The sequence below is a fragment of the Palaemon carinicauda genome, chromosome 41, assembly GCF_036898095.1.
Source record: "Palaemon carinicauda isolate YSFRI2023 chromosome 41, ASM3689809v2, whole genome shotgun sequence".
Lineage (NCBI taxonomy): Eukaryota > Metazoa > Arthropoda > Malacostraca > Decapoda > Palaemonidae > Palaemon > Palaemon carinicauda.
In genome coordinates, this window is record NC_090765.1 from 28,528,505 (window position 1) to 28,548,036 (window position 19,532).

The 19,532-nt window shown below is 31.5% G+C and overlaps 1 protein-coding gene across 3 annotated transcripts in view; it reads left to right on the top strand.

Moving 5' to 3' along the window:
* LOC137632478 (two pore channel protein 1-like) overlaps window positions 1-9,091 on the top strand; it is a 354,996-nt gene extending 345,905 nt beyond the window's left edge. For all 3 annotated transcript variants that reach the window (XM_068364427.1, XM_068364428.1, XM_068364429.1), the window contains 2 exons: window positions 1,732-1,847; window positions 3,079-9,091. In XM_068364427.1, coding sequence (XP_068220528.1) covers window positions 1,732-1,847; window positions 3,079-3,357 — 395 coding nt within the window. In that variant the 3' untranslated portion in view covers window positions 3,358-9,091. The remainder of the gene's footprint in view (window positions 1-1,731; window positions 1,848-3,078) is intronic.
* Window positions 9,092-19,532: the final 10,441 nt, after the last annotated feature.

Here is a 19,532-nt window from a genome sequence, read left to right on the forward strand (position 1 = left end):
TATATAATTATTACCACTTGACTCTACTATGGGTGACAGGGTAATCGAAGCCACAGGGTAGGCAAGACAGACTTGCCTCTCATGAGCAAAGGCTCGCTGGCCCTCTGAGAATAACAAAGGAATTTGAGAATAACAAAGGAATTTAAATTAGTTGAAATCTAATAACTGGTAACTGAGTTGACCGGTAAAGGAGCATTGTCGTGTCATATTACTGTATTTATTATCCGCTCACCAAAAGACGACTAATCTCTCTCCTCATTAAATTGTCTTGGGTTTTTGGTGTCATGAAAAGTAATGTCAGTTGTTCTATTTGCAACATTGTACTTCTCATAACAGTATGTAAAACAGTGTTTCCCCTGTGCAAAAAACTAACAAGTTCAGTAGGGAAAGTAAATTTAAACATGATACACTTATCACATCCTGAAAGGAGGACATGTCTATTTATTTAAAACAATGCTTACCCTCTGAAAGAAATGCTAACAAATCTATCAAGAAAGCCAATCTAAACTCAATATACACATGTATAACTGTTAAGTAAAGGGATTTAAGAGTACTCCCTACTTAATTTCCCCTCAGATAGTAACACTTTAATCAACCAACTTGCAGAATGTGCTTAAAGATTTTTTCTTGAGACAAATTGAAAACTAAGACAATATTATGCAACACAGTCTTATACAAGCTAGTACGTCTCAGCGTTATAGAATGTTTAAAGATTAAATGAGAACAGGAATTGCTAGCTATTTTTCTGAATCTGAGACTAGAATACACTGATTCTATCCATCACAAAGTTGATATCCAAGGGGTATAATTAGTCTTGAAAGAGACTATTTCTACAGATTTGTGAGAATAAGAACCTTCCAAACTTGCCATACTCAACTTGCTGGGTATTCATCAGCAATAAGGTTATGCAAGCTTTGAAAAGGAGATAATACTTCACTTTCAAGATTGCCTCGTTCAACTTCCTGTATTGTAGGATGAACTGAGGGAAAATCACCTGGTTTCCCGGTTTGTTTACAACTGGAGTGAATGCGAGGGATGGTGCAAATGCGTAATGAGGACTTATTTCGTTAGTATATGTACTAGCACTTACATTTACTCCCTTCAAATTACCTGTGATAAGGTAGTGGCCGAGTTTGCAAGGGAACGGAACACATTGCCCAACTAAACCAAAATCTTTTTCATTTTCTTAGTCTTCTTCTACTCCACTGTTTATATATTTCCATCACAGCTTCCTTTCCTACTCTCCTTGGTAGACTCCTCAATGACTATGATATGCATGGCTGCCATATGCCTGATGTCAAAGGGTCTCGTTATGTTTTGTGATTTTCTTCAATTCCTGAGACAGCTAATTATTATTTATGAATTCATTGGTATGCATTTTTCCATAAATTCATAGATAAAGATGAACTTGAGAATTGGTGACCCCTATGCATGGCAGATTCATGCTTTTGTATTGTGCATTTTATATTGGAATATTTTCACCAAAATATATTTCCTTTGCATATATTCAAGTTGTCATAATTTGAAGATCTGACTACTCTATTTACTTAAAAAATGAAAACAAACCAGAAATATCTTGATACAGCATACAGTACTCATATTATTTTGAATTACATAGTATTTATTAATTATGCATAAATGAAAGATTTCTTATAAAATTATTTTATATTGTATTACATAGATGAAGACTTTTGTGATATCCACATATTCTGATTACATGTAACATTTCAGAGGAAAACACTATAAACATCAGTGTATACCTGAACAGAGATGAACTTCGGAGTATTTACAGAAGTGCAACAGATACCAGGACATTACAGCAATATGCAACAGTTTTAGAAAATGAGGTAAGTTGAGATAAGATAGTTTCTATTTTTTCTTTGTTAGCAAACATTTTCTTTATTCACAGAATTGTAATTTTATTTCTAATTTTATTCTTCGATTAATGTCATTTGCATATTGCTAACTTCTGAAGTGTCCATTGTGAACTGATGTCCTAGTGTATGATTATTCTTGAAAGAAGTGTGGGATGTAGAGCATAACTGTGGTAAATGCACTTTTCAAAAGTGTAAGATTTGAATTACAGTACAGAAAGCATTCTGTTACAGTAAATCTTCTAAAATGTCCAAATCAAGCAGATTTGGTTTACACTTGTACCAAGTAAATAAAGAGAATCCTCATTAACTGCTTATTATTGATATTAACTCATATTTGATATAAAAACGATGAGAATAAAAGTAAAGTTGTATAATTAACATTGAAAAAAAAGCTGTCATCACAGGCTTATGACTTCATACATTTATAAGTTGCCTACTTAAGCTAGCAAATAATTACTCATGGAAACGGAAGGAGCAATTTCTATCATGTTTGTCTATTTATAATGCTTTTCTATCAGAAGTTTTGAATAAATTGAAAATTATAAATTGACTAAACACCAAAAGGTTAAAATACCTCATCTCCAGCAGCCACCATAGGACCTAGAGTCCAGCAATCTTGATAAGAAAACAAGTGTTCTTTAAGATAATGTTCAGTGAACACAAACAGGGTATATCATTGAGCTGCCTCTAAAAGTCCTTTCAGAAAAAGATTTGTTTTAAAATTCAGAGATGGTGTTCTCCTAAAATACTGAATCTTAATCTCCAGGGCTTTATATGATTTGGATTGAAATTTTAAGTTTTTGTGACCACACTTTTGACTAGAAATTACGTTCGTTTTTGGACAGAGGACAATTTTGAATTCTAGTCCCATGTAGAAAATCAATGTCCATAGTTTGTCCAAAAATTACTGAATGGCAATTAGTGGAAAAGGAAATCTCTTTACTGATGAAATACTTACATCCATTTCCAAGGAGGAAGACTTTTACATTAATGATTATCATTATGGAATTGATGTACAAATGAATTTGAAAGCAGAAATTTGTGTAGTTTTCTTCTGTTATTAAAGTATTTTTAAAGACACATTTTGCAGTAAAAAGAATACATACTACACAGGCGTATGTATTTTTTGTGGGGAGGGCCATTAATGTTCTGCACTGTACCTCATCCACTGTTTTTAGTATCTGTTAATTCTTTCTTGCAGGGTATGGTTCAGTATATAGGCACAAGAAAAAGAACAAGAGATGTATTACAGCGACGTATGTATCAAGAAGAAATTATAAAATGGCTTGAGTTAGATGACCAAGAAAGCCAAGCCAACCCATCAGAAATTGTACCAGAGTTACATTCGTCTCATGAGAGCCCCCCAATCCATATTAGTGCATTTGGCACATCTGAATCAGTACCTCAACAAACGCCACCATCTCACTTTGGATCCCTTAATGTCAATGGATCGTTAAACAGTAGCCAAGAAGAAACGTGATCTATACCAGATTTTTTAATGTATATTATGTTGTACATATTTTCATGAAAGTTTTAGTGGAATTTGGTCGTCAAATTTTTTGACTGTTTTGAACTAATGTGCCGATATCAAAAATAGTATTGATTATTGTATTAGTAAAGTTAGACTCAGTTTATACCGAGCTTTGAATACTGAATTACTGAGTTCTATATTAGTATTATTTCAATGAACCTCAGCTGATGTTCATATTGCTTTGTTTTCTTTCTTTCCTTCAATAGGCTTAAATCTCTTTTCTGGAATTGAGGCAATCTAGCAACTAATGGCAATAACGTAGCTTGGTAAGGTCACATCACCCTTTATCTTTGTTGCTGCTTTGCACTTACTTTAGGAATTATTTTACTCCTATTATGTTTTGTGTGAGTTCTCCAGATATAACTGTTATTTTGCCTAGGAAAGAATGTATTGGATGACTTCTCCAAGGTTTGATGATACTTACTGTATAGATTGTTCAAGGTGACCAAGTTGAGAGTTCCAAACATAAGATAAAATGGGAGTTTTAGAATATCATCTAAATTGAACATCCTTATGGACAATGAGGTGATTCTGGTGGCTCTATTTTGACCTCTAGAAGTGGTTTACAAACCTGTTGCTTCTGTTGTCGAAGTGACTTGGAAGGTTACTGTAAAAAAACCAATGTTTTTAAACAATTTAACTGCTTAGGGCTGTCCACTGTATTTTCAGAAACAAAGGGTTTTCAAGTTTTGTAGATTGTCTATCTTAAATTCCAAAATTCAATCTTCTACTGTAAGATTCAGTATCAAAGACAATGTTATGTAAATTTTGATTAAGAAAGTCAAGAAATGTGTCAGTAACTAGAGCTAGTTAGGATGGTATTGTAAAATTCATACATTTTGCTTTTTAATGAAAAAGAAACTACCTGTTTTGGGCTATTAAGGCTTGTAGATCCTTGCTAAATACTATACTCATGCATCTAGGATTGGATTTATCCATTTCAGATGTTATAGCAGATGATTTTAGGTCTTTTGATATTGAACGGCCTCCAGTAGCAAGATTATATATTTTTTTTAATTTAAGTGTTATAACAATATGTGGGGTTAAAGTTTAAAATTTTTCTTTTCAAAAATGAAATGTCCTTTCTTTTTAAAAGTTAGGCCCCAGAGGCTCACAAAGGATGAGTTTCAAGTTAGAGGAAAGATTTGAAGGTAGGAGTTCATGTTAAGAGAAGTGCTGCTAAATATAATTCTTTTTTTTTTGTAGGAACCTTTCTTTGGAAAGAATTTAGTAGCATCTTTGTGATGTATGGAATCAGTATTCGTTAAGCATTACCTAAAGAAACCTGGTTTACGTATCAGAATTGCTGGTCTTGGAAGTGCTTTAGTAGCTGCTGGTAATGTGGTTAGATATAAGGGGTTTGTTTTATGGAGTAAATATTAATGAATTTTATAATTAAATTTTTCTTTTGGAAAACATTTTTTTGGGTAAATTATATAATTAAAGATTAGATAATAAAGGCAATTTGGAGAATCAAATTTCTAAAAATGCAATATGGAGAATCAAGTTATAGCAAAATTTTGAGATGGGTTGTTACCAAAATTCTAGACTAAGAAGGAAGTCTTAAGGTATTGAATAGGTTTATGATTTTGGGTCTATGATGGCCTATCTCTTTCCTGCACTGACCCACCTCCATCACATTGTAGGAATTAGCAATATGAACATCAGGGATGTTCATAGAAATTAAAAAAATTGATAACAAAATGTAGTATTTTTATACTCTTATACATGCCCACCCTCTTCCCCAGAGGATAGAGATTAGTTTCGATTGAATGAGAAAGTTTGTTACAGCCTACCCATGTTAATATTGTTGCCATTAGTAATAAGATTGTCTCAATACTGGACTAGTCATAAGCGTATTGAAGGAAAGAAAATGTAAATTTTAGTTTTATGGGGTAAATGTTAATATAAGCAAGTTTTCAGAGGGGATCAATGTGAACATCAGAGTACCATAGAAATAGAAAAAAATTATCATTGAAACTCTGATTTTGGTCACATTTGCTATTATTTGATTGGAATGGGGCACTACAGAAAGATATTTTGTAATAGAAATCTTGAGTTGCGTGTTTTTCATATTCTACTTAAAAATTGTTATTATAAGTGGCGTTTTTAAATAAGTACACAAATTGCATTACTATAAATTGTAGCTTTTATTTATTGATTTATTTTATATGTTTACTGTTGTTTGATTGGTAATAATTGATTGCAATATATATTGGTTATTAGAAAATTTTGTATACATTATTATTAAGGTTTATAAGTGCGTGGTTAAGATCTGAATACTTTCAAAGGCTTTTAGATCTGAAATTTGATAATCTGACATTGAAAATATATTTTTGTGTGTATAGAAACCTAGAACTCAACACAATTGCCTCTTAATGGGCTCTTCTAATATTTGCATGTTTGTCTTTTGAGGTATGGTTAAAATCAGAATGCTTCCAAAGATTCTTAGATCTAAAATGTAACAATCTGATATTATAAAGTATTTATTTTTGTGTATAAACACCTAGAATTCTGCATAATTATCTGTAATGGACTCTTTATTATATGCATGTTTGTCATTTGAGGTTGTGATAGAAATTATAGTATTATACAGTATTTTTCCAGAGGTGGGGAGCAAGTAGTTTGAGTACATATGTCAGTTCAGTATTTGTAACCTGAGGTTCAAGAACTTGGAATTTTGATGAGATAATAATTTTATAATTCAATTCTTTATTCATTGTCTTTAGTCATAGATTTGATAGTTGTTGGACAAGTCATAGTGATATTGATGATTAAGAGTGGTGGTATTTAGGAATGTTAGTAAATGATCATCACTTATTGTTTAATGAATATCTGTATATTGTTTATGGAAGGCAATAGAAGATAAACAACATAAATTACAAATGTCTTGAGTATTGAACATGTCAAAGTGTACTAAGACACGGTTTTCCCACTAGTGTAAAATAATTCCAAGAGAAAAGAATTTCCTTACTTAGGGTGAGTAAATGAGATCTAGGTTATCTCATAAAATTCTTTTGATGTTATCTAAAGACTAAATCGTAAAAAATATTTTTTTTTTTTTTCAATTCCAGAAAATGTATCTTGATTGCGGGAGTTTGGGATTATAACTCAATGAACAGACAATTTTGAGATCATGTAACTCTTCATATTAGATTATTTGGACTATAGCCCTTGATCTTATAGCCAATTCAAGTTTTTAAGACTGAGTGACTATGTTTTATAATTAATCTATAATTCATGCTACAGTTTTGTGTAAAATGTTATATAGAAAGAATAATTGATCTCATGTCAACAAAAGTAACATGCAAGGGAGTAACTATTGAGATATGAGGGATTTTGTATTAAACATTAAGAGGAAGTGAACTTGATGCATCAGATCCAGAATGCCTGAAGGGTATAAGTAATTATACCAAGGAACAGAATAAAGATATTGTTTAATACAGTTGAAATTTTAATAAGTGTAATATCTCTAATTAGTATTTTTATTGTTTGTCACCAGCGGTTTTAAATAGTTTTTGAGAGTACTGTAATTGGAATGTATCTGTGCTGCAGTTGAATTATCTATTACTTAATATTTTATGATTAAAATAAGTGTACAGTAGACATCTTGACAACATCCAAACTATGCCATCACAGGATGCCTTGTTATTTTTTGTAATTTTAATTTCAAACATTTTTATAATCAATGAACAGAAAAGGGAAGAAGTTTATATGCTTTCAAATGTATACAAATAGATGTAGATAAAGAACCAAAATCTCTGCCTAACAGCATACAATTCAACCATGAAGTTACAAATCCTTAGGTTACCTCTAGGCTGATAATATTTAATATATATTTATATATAGGAAAGTATAGGACAATCCTGTTGTATTTTTATATTATCATATAGTTATCCATACCTTCCTTGAACACAATTTCATTTTAGTAAACATGAATTTGCTCAATTTTTCCTCAGGTAGAATATTAAATTTGCAAGTATCGGGTTCACATGCACTATCATATATACTGTACTCTATTGGCTTTGCGTGTAAATATTATGATTACTTTTTCACTATAGTAGATTCTGAAGATATTTATTATAGGACAGGGACATTCAAATTTTTTTTCAGCAAAAATGCTGGTTTCTTCCTTAAATGTTATTTCTATGAGCCGCCTCTGGCATTTATATTGCTTCTCTCTCGAAGCTGATTAAATGTTGACATCTAGCCTTAAACTAAAGATTTCCTGTCGTCTTTCCTTGTAATTTTCCTGCCCTTTAGTGTGGTATTGGGATATGTCATTTTATGGTAATACAGTACTACTATGTTGATAGATCATATTCATTTGCCTTTTAGTTTTCCCTTCCCAACGAGTTTGTCCTAATGACTTTACCTGTGCTCCAGATTGTGGTTTTGTGTCGGGAAGTTCTGTGGATATTCAATTTCATTGATAGTAAAGGGGATGTCTTCTGACTTTGCTGTGTCTTCTTGTATGAGTTGTTCAAAGGATTTTGATAATGATCCTCATTCTCATTGTGTCGTTTGTGATTTGAATAACTTGTGAAGAATGTAGTTTCCCGTTGGTTTCACTTACGAAGGATTATCTTCAATTAGTGAATGGTTACCTAAAAGATTCAAGCCATATAAGAAAGTAATCTCTTGATTCAGAGGAAAAGAAAGAAGACTAGGTAGGTGAAAATGAGGATGCTGTTGCCATGTTGGCTATTAACAAGTTTGCAAGGTTTGATAGTACATTAGTGAGCTTCATAAGCTTTCTTTTTGATTTGTATGGTTTTGTGATATCTCATAAGGCTAGCAAGCCTTTAGGCAAAAGAGGCAATCCTAGCCTAACCAGCCCTGATTCAAATCTTAAAAGACTTAACACCTGCATGCCAGACAGTAATATTTTTGTTGGTACCAGCTGAACTCGGTTGAGTCCCTGATTAGGCTGAAGGAACATAGAGAGTAGAGGTCCCCTTTTTGTTTTGTTTCATTGTTGGTGTCGGCTACCCCCCAAAATTGGGGGAAGTGCCTTGGTATATGGATGGATGGACACAGTTCATTATAGAGTTGATTGCCTCTCCTTCAGCTTTGCTCTCTCCAGTTACTTTAGGCAATTATATACTGCAAAACCCTTACATTGCCGTGATCTGATTAGTTATATATATACTCTGGGTAGAAGGCATGGCTGGGATTCTGGATCGTAATAGCTCTTCTGCTGAAGTATGAAGGAGGAACCCTTATTTATGTATATTAACTGTGTGACATATCAGTTGGTTCCTGCAATTACTAAAACTATCTCTAATAAATTTTGGTTGGAGCTGCGAAATGATTGCATGGTATTTTTATCATTATAGGTGCAAATTTAGGAATCTCGGAAAAAAGAATTACGGAAGTTGGGTAGTATTTTTTCCAATTTATTACACTTTTTATTTTTATAGAAAGAATTTGTCTTTTACAGCATATAAGAGCTTTAGGTCTATGCTTCATACTTTTTCATACATCTTGGATTTATCCCAATCAGTTATTAAATGTTAGGCGTTGGTTTTTCTGAGGAATTTTTGGGCTTAATTTTAAGCTTCTAGGGAATGTTTTCACTAAAATATCTCCTTGAGAGTGTTTTTTTTTATTAAATGCAATCTGGTTGTGTGAATACTCTTTCTTAGTTTGTGATATTTTATGTCTTGAGCAATTAAAAGTACAAGAAGTAGATTGGTACTTTAGCTTTCATGAATCTTTCTTTCAATATACCACCTCCATCTCAATGTGAGTATCAGCAATATGAATGTTAGGGAAATTTAATACAAATAACTAAAATTTCAATAATCCATCCATCCATATACCAAGGCACTTCCCCCACTTTTGGGGGGTAGCCGACATCAACAAGAAACAAAACAAAAAAGGGGACCTCTACTCTCTACGTTCCTCCAGCCTAACCAAAGTTACCTAATTGCTATACTCCCCTGGCATTCATATACATGTTGCCTGCCTATTATTGATCTCAAGAGGTTATTTGATTAATTTTGATTGAAGCAAAAATAAAAGGATACAAGCTACCTATGGGGTAGTATTGCCATACAACACCATGTGATCCTAATACTGAACGAGAGAGGCAGGACTTTGACATTTAACCAGCTTTGAGAGAGGAGAAATATTAACGTCAGATGAGTAGAAATAAGTACAGTGATTTTATTGTTAAAATTCTCTTTTTACGGCCAGCCCAAGAATGGTCTTGTTAGGGTAGGAAGTCTGGTAAAACTAAAATTTTTAATCTTAGTTCTTATTGTTGTATATTCGGCAATGATAATTTTATTCATAAAACTGTACAGGTTGTTAATGGTCAAGGAATTGTTTTGTTATTCTAAGTTTTTGTATTACATATGTAGTTTTGTGTCAAGTCTCTCATTAGCTGTAATGACATCAGTTTAATTGAATAGTATTATTGAATGATAAATTTTTTTAATAATTGCTGTTATGAATTTTAAGAAAAGTTGCAATTTAGTCCTGTTCGATTAAGGATATGGCCAGGCACTAGAGCTGCAGAGGCCATTCAGTGGTAAAGTTGAACTAGTGGGGAAAACCCTGCAGTTACACTATGAAGGTTGGACAACTAGATGGAGAAAAGAAGCAGTGAAAAGAGAGAAAGTTGACGGCAAAAACTGGATTTGGCTAGTGGCCTAAATTACCCTCAAGTAAGGCTTTAGTTCAGTTTGTTTTCCTTACCTGCGGGTTTGTCAACTTTGGGATCACTTTTTGACAGTCGACCAAATCAGGATTAATGTATAGAACCTAACAAAAGGGGTTTTCTTATATGATAAAAAACTGAAAATGTGTTGGTATGTAATAAAAAAAAGTTATTCTTTTAGTGTTTTCTTGTTCATTTTTGCTGGAGACATATGGATACTCTCAATGTATACTCACTGTCAGATATGCATATGTATTTTTGCAGTGCTTATTTTTTTATGTTCCTTATCTCAATGTCATATTGTTGCTATCTAGGAAGCCTAAGTTTTGGACTTTTAATGTAAGAAAAATATTCTTTACATACCCTCTCCTCCAGGGATTGATAGTTTAGGAATGTTGACACAGGGAATTACCTGAAGGGTTTCTATCCCTCTGTCCATCACCTGTTTGGTCCATGCAATGTTTACGTCGCCAGAGTCACAATATTATTTCAAATTTGTTATAGTGATTTTCACATGAAATGTGTGATACCTAACTACTATCTAATATTTCATTTTGTTATTCTAAATTGTTTTAGATTTAGATTATCCAGTTATGTTCTGTGCCCTTGCTGATACTATATTAGTTTTTATTATTTTTAACATACCTGTAAAGTTTTTGACCTGTGATTTTCATTCCAGTAATTGCATAGGTTCTATGGCTAGGATGAAAATATATGAATTTGATTTTGGAGTATTCTACTTTTCAATAATTAATTCCAAGAATTTTTATGTTATATTATTTTATTGTTACTGTCAATGGGGTAGCTGCTTTTATTTAAAAGATTTTGTTTGTAATGTTTCAATTACTATAATCTGACTACCAGATGGGGAAGAGAGTTTTCTGGTTCCAGTCCTGCATGCTGCATCATTTACGGGAAAAGGAACTAGTCCCTTGGTGAGTCCTTAATTTTTAAACTTTTCTCTCCTTATTTATGGAATAATGTTCAAATTTTCCACTAAACTTCCAATATTATTCATATGAAATTATCTTTGCATATTGTTTGTACAATATTAGTTATCAAAAAATTTGGGATTATTAAATGCTTACCCTTAGGATATACAATTAAACCTAGGTTTGGCAATCATTCATCAGTTCCTGATGTCATATTGAACCACTTTGGGCAACATTGGCTCATTTCACCCCGCATTTGTTCCTATCCATTTTCAAACCTTTTGACCTTTAAGATTAGGAACTTATCATCAGCAGAGCTGCAATGGCTGTTGAATTAGTTAACATGGTAGTTAACGACAGGTGGTGAGCACGGGCAAGAAGCCCAACCCTTCCACCACAGAAGCTTTCCTTTTTATTTTTAGCTGCAATGAGTACAGATGTACAGTTGTACTCTTACCAAACTTTTCCATCATTCTTTTTCTTTCAGGAAGTGAATGCTAGCTGTAACTTGGGATTATGAATGTGAAACAAGAAATATGTAATTTCCAATGAAAAGGTGGACGTTGCAATCGGTTTATTGCTAAACTGGCTGTAGATCCACTCTCTTTGTGTCTTGTAGGGGTCATGATTGTTTGCACCTTTGTTTTTAGTCCTGTGGTAGCTGCTCATGTAGTTGCATAGCCAGCCCAGCTCCCACACAGGAAAGAAAGTATCTTGTCTTTGGTAATGAATAGCTGTAAGTCTGGAATGAAAGGTAGACTGACTTCTCATTCATTTTTTCTATCCCATCTTTTCGGGACAAAGGATTATTCTCTAGATATGACTTGATGGTGGTAAGCTATACTTCTGTGAAATATCTCTCCCATTCTTTCTATATAGCAGGAGGATGGTGGAATTCATACCAACTTATTAATCATTACACGCTGGGCACATTATTCTCTACTGCCATCCCCTTTTGATGAAGGGATTTCTTTTTGGTCACATACCAATCTGTGATAGAAAGGTAGGAGGTTGTTGGAGTCTTCTCCTTCGCTCCCATATGTATGTGACCAAGTAGATTGACACTTGGAGGGAAGAAAAAGAACCAACCAGTTTAGTTCTAGGAGGACTTCCTCCCCATCAATCCGTGAATTTATATTTAAAAGAGGAAAGGTTTGTGTACGGTGAAGGCCAAAAGTGACGTACTTCCAACGGTCGGAGCGGCGGGCTTCACGCCCACACTCACCACCAGTTGTTGATTACCATATTAACAAATTCAATGACCTCTTCAGCTCCACTGAAGATGTGTTCCCTGTTTCAATAAATTTAGGTATGTATAGTTTGCAAAAATACAAATTTATTTAAAATTTGATTTATAGTATTTTAAATATACTCGAGTAAATGTAAGTTTGAAAAGATTTTGAACCAAAGTATTAGTTATGATTTACTGTGTATTTCATTAGTGTTATATTTGTTTATGTTATAAAGTTGTGTGCAAAATGTTTTAAAGTAAATATGCTTCAAACTAAAATAAGAAATGAAAATTAGCTGGATGTAAAGTACATTTATGCTCAGTTTTTATCCTGTTTTCAGTAGAATATTGTGGAAACTTAATTATTTCCATGAATCCTGCTCGAGATTCATGTGCAATTAATTTTAAGAAAAAAAAAACAAAAAACAACTTGATAATTACTGTACCTAAAAATACAAGAAATTTTTGCCCCGTTAGGGCTATCCCCTTTGTTCTTGTGGTAAGATGATCTAGTGTTAGTATACAGCGATAAACTCAGGAATGAACTGACTTCATCTTACCCAGTCCACCATAACTCATTCCTTCTAAGTCAAAAATTTTGATAAGTCACAATGTTTTTATAGGTATATTTTCCTTAAATTGTTGGACAGTTTGCGTGGCACTCCATCCCTTTCTTACTTGAGCTATTCAGATTTTTCTTAAGATTGCGCTAGTATTGGCTACATATCAGTTTATTTGTATGATCTCCATACTGTTATAATGTCTTCTTGGGAGGTAAAATGCTTGGGTTGGATATCCCTACGCCGACGTAAAATGTTGGGTTTGAATTTGCCATATTGAATCGTTTACTGATTGTGATTGCTTATGATTTATTTTAATGGTTAGTACTGAAGGATAACCACAATTTTCATTGTGTAATATATTGCTATTATTAGTTAAAGGCAAGGTAGCAAGTTTCTTCCATTGTTTTTATTCCGTTTGCCTGTTCATTGACATAACTTGTTTGATTTATACTTTTAACAATGGAAATACTGTACAGTACTTGTATAGTAGTTACCAATGAGGTTTTTTCTTGACTATAGTGTTTATTACTCTTTCTTTTGGAGGCAAAGTTTTAAAGTTTTTTCGTGTCAAGGAATGGATTTTATTTAGAGAAATAAGATTTTGAGTCATTACTACCTCTTTTTATATGATTATGTTCAGAGGTTATGTAGGTTTTGATATATATATATATATATATATATATATATATATATATATATATATATATATATGTATGTGTATATATATATATATATATATATATATATATATATATATATATATATATATATATATATATATATATATATGTATGTGTATATATATATATATATATATATATATATATATATATGTATGTATGTATGTATGTATGTATGTATGTATGTATGTATATATATATATATATTTATTCACAAACACACACACAGCATTTCCTCTAGGTAAGAAATTAATTGGTTCTGGTGTGGCTTTTGTATCGTGATTTTTTTGTATGATGAGTCGTGTTTGACATGTAAATCGTCTAATTTGTTCCAAGCCGTACAAAAACTCCACATTGATATTTATAAGGCTAAACTATACTAACCACATGAAATACAACCATTTGGATAATTCAATACCTAACCTAACTGTTAATATCTGTAAATTAAGTAGTTATTAGAACACAGTACAATAATAAATAGGAAATACTATAATACATACAGTACAATATTGCACATGTAAAATATACAGTACCGTATGTACTGTACTATTATTAAAGTTACCCTTGCTAGAGAGAGGTTCCTTTTCTATCATGCATAAACAACCTATTTTCTTCAACTCAAATTTATAACAGTAACTGTTTTATTGTTCAATTATTATTCATGGGCGATACGTCAATAAATATCCTACATGTTTTTTTCACACGTTGTTAAGGTATTTTATTGTAATACAAGCAAGATTCATTGGTGTTAATATATACATGAACTTTCTTTGTAGAGTGAATAAACTTTAATTGTTTAGTAAATAGTTTATTAACTTATTTATTTATCGAAATGAAAGAAAAATCTATTGCTAATGGTTTTATACACGTAGTAGCATTGTGCGTACGTACATATTGTACATGCACACAATAAAGTACAGTCCTGTTCATTGTGTTTTATCTTATTTAAAATTCTAGTTATTGATCTAAAATTAAATGTAAACAAATAATCATGTCATTAAAAGGAAAAATATGTTACAATCTGTTATTTATTGAAATGAAAGAAAAGTATATCACCAAAGTGTTTGATATGCATAGTAGCATTATGCATTCGTACATACAATAGTTTTGTTCATTGTGTATTTTATTAAAAAATCTACTTATATATAATTAATTGCAAACAAATAATCATGATATTAAAAGGAAAAAGTATGTTACGATCTGCTATTTACAGAAATGAAAGAAAAATATATAGCTAAAGTGTTTGATATGCGTAGTAACAATGTACGTTCATTCATACCATACAGTTTTGTTAATTTTTTTCTTATTAAAAATGTACTTATTGATAAAAGATTAATTATAAATAAATAATCATGGCATTAAGAGGAAAAAAAATATGTTAGCCATTATTTATTTACCGAAATGTGAAAAAAATATCACTAATGGGTTTGATATGCATAGTAGTATTGTACATTCGTACATACAATACAATTCTGTTCAATGTGCTTTAATTTAGAGTTGTACTTATTAATATAAAATTAGTTATAAATAAGTAATCATGACATTACAAGGTAAAAATGTTACAATTTGTTATTTATTTACAGAAATAAAAGAAAAATACATCGCTAATGTTTTGATATGCGTCTTAGCATTGTGTGTACGTACATACTGTACATACATACAATACTGTTCATTGTGTTTTTTAACAAAAGTGTACTTATTGATATAAAATAGAACAGGATCTTACGGTGGTAACTAGCATCAAGGTAAAGAGACAACTCATGGGAATGCAGGGCAATGGTGGCGAGTTTTCACTTTGTTTCCAATTTTTAAATTATTCTCGGCGGCCGGCCGAATCCTGAAAATTTTTTTGTAATATGAGACGAAAAAAACTTTGTATCGTGAAATTTGTGTGTGTGTGTATGTATATATATACTGTGTATATATATATTATTTATATATATATATATATATATATGTATATATGTATATATGTATATATGTATATATATATATATATATACTGTATATATGTGTGTGTGTGTGTGTGTATGTATATGTATATACTGTATATATATTATTATATATCTATATATATATATATATATATATACTGTATATAATATATATATATATATATATAATGTGTGTGTGTATGTATATGTATATACTGTATATACTGTATATATTATTATATATATATATATATATATACATATATATATATATATATATACATATATATATATATATATATACATATATATATATACATATATATATATATATATATAATATATATATGTATATAATATATAATAATAATATATATATACAGTATATACAGTATATACTGTATATATATATATATATATACATATATACATATATATATATATATATATATACACATATTTTGAGATCTGAAATGTAATATTTTTCTCTGCAATCCAAAATGTTAAGTAACCATTTAAATAATTTTTTTACCAGTGTATATACAGATTTAAATACTAAACTATAATAATGGATAGAAATACTGAATGAATATTACATTCTATGTTTATTACTGTTTCCATGTACAACCTTCAAGAGGCAAACAATAGATTTCTTAAATTGAAATATTTATTATAAAGAGAATGAAGAAAATATTTCTCTTATTTGGTGAAACATGTGAAAGCTATTGGAGTATGTTTAGTTTTGAGTTGATCACGTTCTAAAAATCTGTTCAATGGTTTGATTTACATGATTATTTTATAGGGTTATATATGTTCCAGTCATTTTGCCGTGTTTACTTTTTGTAGGTAATGATAATGTTTTTTGTTCCTTTAATTCCAGGTTTATGGCACTTTTTTGTTTGAGGAGTTGTGCTTTACTAATTAACTATCTTTGGTAAATTGTAAAAATTTGAAAAAATGGAGGCCATTATCTTCAGATTAATGAGAACATCTGAAGTAGAAATTATTTTGGTTCTCAAATATTTTGTTTACATTTTTTCCCTTTAACAAATTAATATCAGGATGGTAGTTACATACTAGTTTGATGAATCTTACCTCTAGGTTACATTACGTATGCTTACCTTTAGGTTCCGTTATGTATGCTTACTTCTAGGTTACATTACGTATACTGCATCTATGAAGCGCATACTTTTGACATTAAACTAAAGAAAAATATCTTTATATACCCTTTTCTTCAGGGATCATTTATTATAAAACCTTCAACCCAGGGAAGAACAATCCTGAATGGTTGTGGCCTGGTAACCCCCTCCACTTCTTGTTGTTCCATGATGCTTACTTTGCCAGAGGGACACTTTTAATTAAAGTTTTTCACAATTATTCCTTGCAATAAGTGTTAAATTATTACCATATGGTATTTTATTTGTTATTTTTATTACTTTAATGCTGGATTATACAGACGTTTTGTGCCCTTGCCTGATATTATTTTCAACTTGAATTAGATGTTACGTTTGATTAAAAACCAATCGAGTACCTATTTACTGTGGACCTTTTGGGGGTATTTATTTACTACTTAGGACATGATGGGACATAATGGGTCTGTAATATTCCCCTCAAGTTTCACACGATACCATTGGAATGTTTTTGGACTAATTTTAGTTTTCTTCTTGATATTAAGTTATGTAAGGTGAAGTTCCTTGGTTGGTTCATTTGCATGACATCTTTCTTGTGTCATCCGTTTACCTTAGGTGTTTTATTTGTTGGTCTGACCTTTCTACACTCAAGTTTATCTCTTAAAACCCTTTGCCCCAAGATTTGATTCTATACATTCCTCTCATAACTTTCATTATGATGGAGATTGAATTAAGGGGGATAACTTATCCCTCGATCCAGAGAACTAAAGCATTCAGCTCATGATTGATTGAATTAAGGTTTTCTGGCCCTCAAATCAATCAGTTGTGAAAAAAATTAATAATAGTTGGGGAAAATACAAACCATTTCCACATACAACAAGCTTGGGTTATATATATTTTAAAGTAACTCTCATTATCAATTTCCTTTTGTCATAATGTCTGATATTCTGCCCCAGTACTGTACTATAATGATTTTCCATATATTCACTGTAAATATTTAAATTTTTCTTAAATAGGTTTACATATTTTGCCAGCAACAAATTCATTTATTTTTACAACAGAAAGTCATGAATAGAAGCATTATTTATATTTTTAAGGGGTATTGTAATATTTTTTGGTCCTACCCGTTGTCTAACCACATTTGTTTTTGCAGCACACCCTACTCTCTCTAGGGTTTTAGAGAGGCAACTAGAAATTGAGTTAAGACTTGGCACAAGAAAAATGATTGGAAGGGTACTGAAAGATTCCTACAACTGAAAAGGGTTAATCAGCTTAGTATAAACTTCCTTTATCATACTGAATGAACAGTGTATAGAAAAGTGAGTAAATCCATCCCTGGAATTGATTGTACAGTATCGCAAAATGGGATTATCTCGTTTGATAGAAATAAATGATGCATTGCTCAAATTGGGTGAAACGGGAGAAGGTGAAGATATTAACTCAATTTTCAATGCTCAGCTAGAAGATGTCATTAGAGAAGTTTTGACATCAGGCACGGCCCTTTTTCAGTATTCTCAGTTCAGTTGAAAAAGAGCTTCGACAGTTGAAAACCTTGCGAATCCAAGATTTCATCAACAAGGATCAAGATATTGCTACTCCACATTACCAGATCACAAAAGGTGATTCCATACTGGAACTTAGTGATTGACAGTTTTTTTTAAATGTTTGCCCCAGAACCAAGTGAACGTAAGGGGGCCTAAAACCGTCTTTTTGTGGAGACAGTCAAACGTTTAAGTGTCATAAACATTAATAGTTAACTGGAACTATTGAAATGGCATACTGGTACTTGTCCAAATAGATACACGGTTAGGAGTGCCTTTGTTTATACTTGTACTGTATAGGAACACTTATGAGTGCCCAACCTGTGGAAATCTTGTTTGGTTAATTTGTTCATCTTGTTACCCGGATGCTAAAGTTTGACGTAAAGGAATGCTAATTTTGCCTTTAATTTCCTATTTGGATTGATGGGTCCATGCAAACATAACCCTAACAGTTGTTTCAAATAAATATTATTTTCTTGTGTTTTATGAATACAGCATATCATTCCAGTTCCTTACACCAATGTGCCCCCCCTTCCCCAGCCACTGTTTTTTAAGATCTCTTAAGTACAGTAATTTATCATAATTCTTTCCTCCCACACTGTGTTCCGTTATTAATTATAAGATTCCCTTTCACCTAATGTTCTTATACCTTTATTTATAAGCCAGCTAGCCCAATGAAAGGTATGATAAAAGCAAGATTCTAGCTGGGTCCCCTTGCCCAGTATAAATCAAATCAAGGGGTGGTGCCCAGAGCTCCGTTCTCTTGACCTGTTACTTAGGTTTCTTTGAGTATTTCACCGTTGTATACAGTATTTGTTGTGTAGTGAACGTCGGGTTGTGGTCGGCATTCGGACAATAGGCAGTTCGGGTGCTACCTCTGGCCACAGTCCGCAAACCACTACACAGTCATGAGGTGAATGTTTCATTTCTGTGGATGGAGGGATGTTGCCCCTGAATCTTAGGTAAATTACATGGAGAAAACATTGATAAAAGTTTAGCTTTGAGAGAAGCAATGTGAACAACAGGCTAGTATGGAAATAAATTTTATTATTAAAATTATTTTATCAAATATTCTTATTCAAAAACTAAGTAACAATTGCTCTAACATTCAGTCAGATTTTTTTTTTAATTTCAAATCCACCAGTCATTACACCTAATTTGACCCTATAAACTTGTTTGTGTATTCTGTCTATACCTATGAGTATAACTCCCTTATCATTCTATTGTTATGGAGGAGCTTTCATTTTATAAAGATTTTAAGGTTAAGAATCAGATAGTCTGAAGTCACCTAGATTCAATTTAACATACCATTAATAATTTTTAATAATATTCATTCCTGTAACTTTTGAATTGTATTCATTCTAGTAAAATTTTAATGTCCTCAAATATTTCACAATTTTTATTTAGGTAGTAGTATTTTCCCATTATTAAAGTCACTGATATATA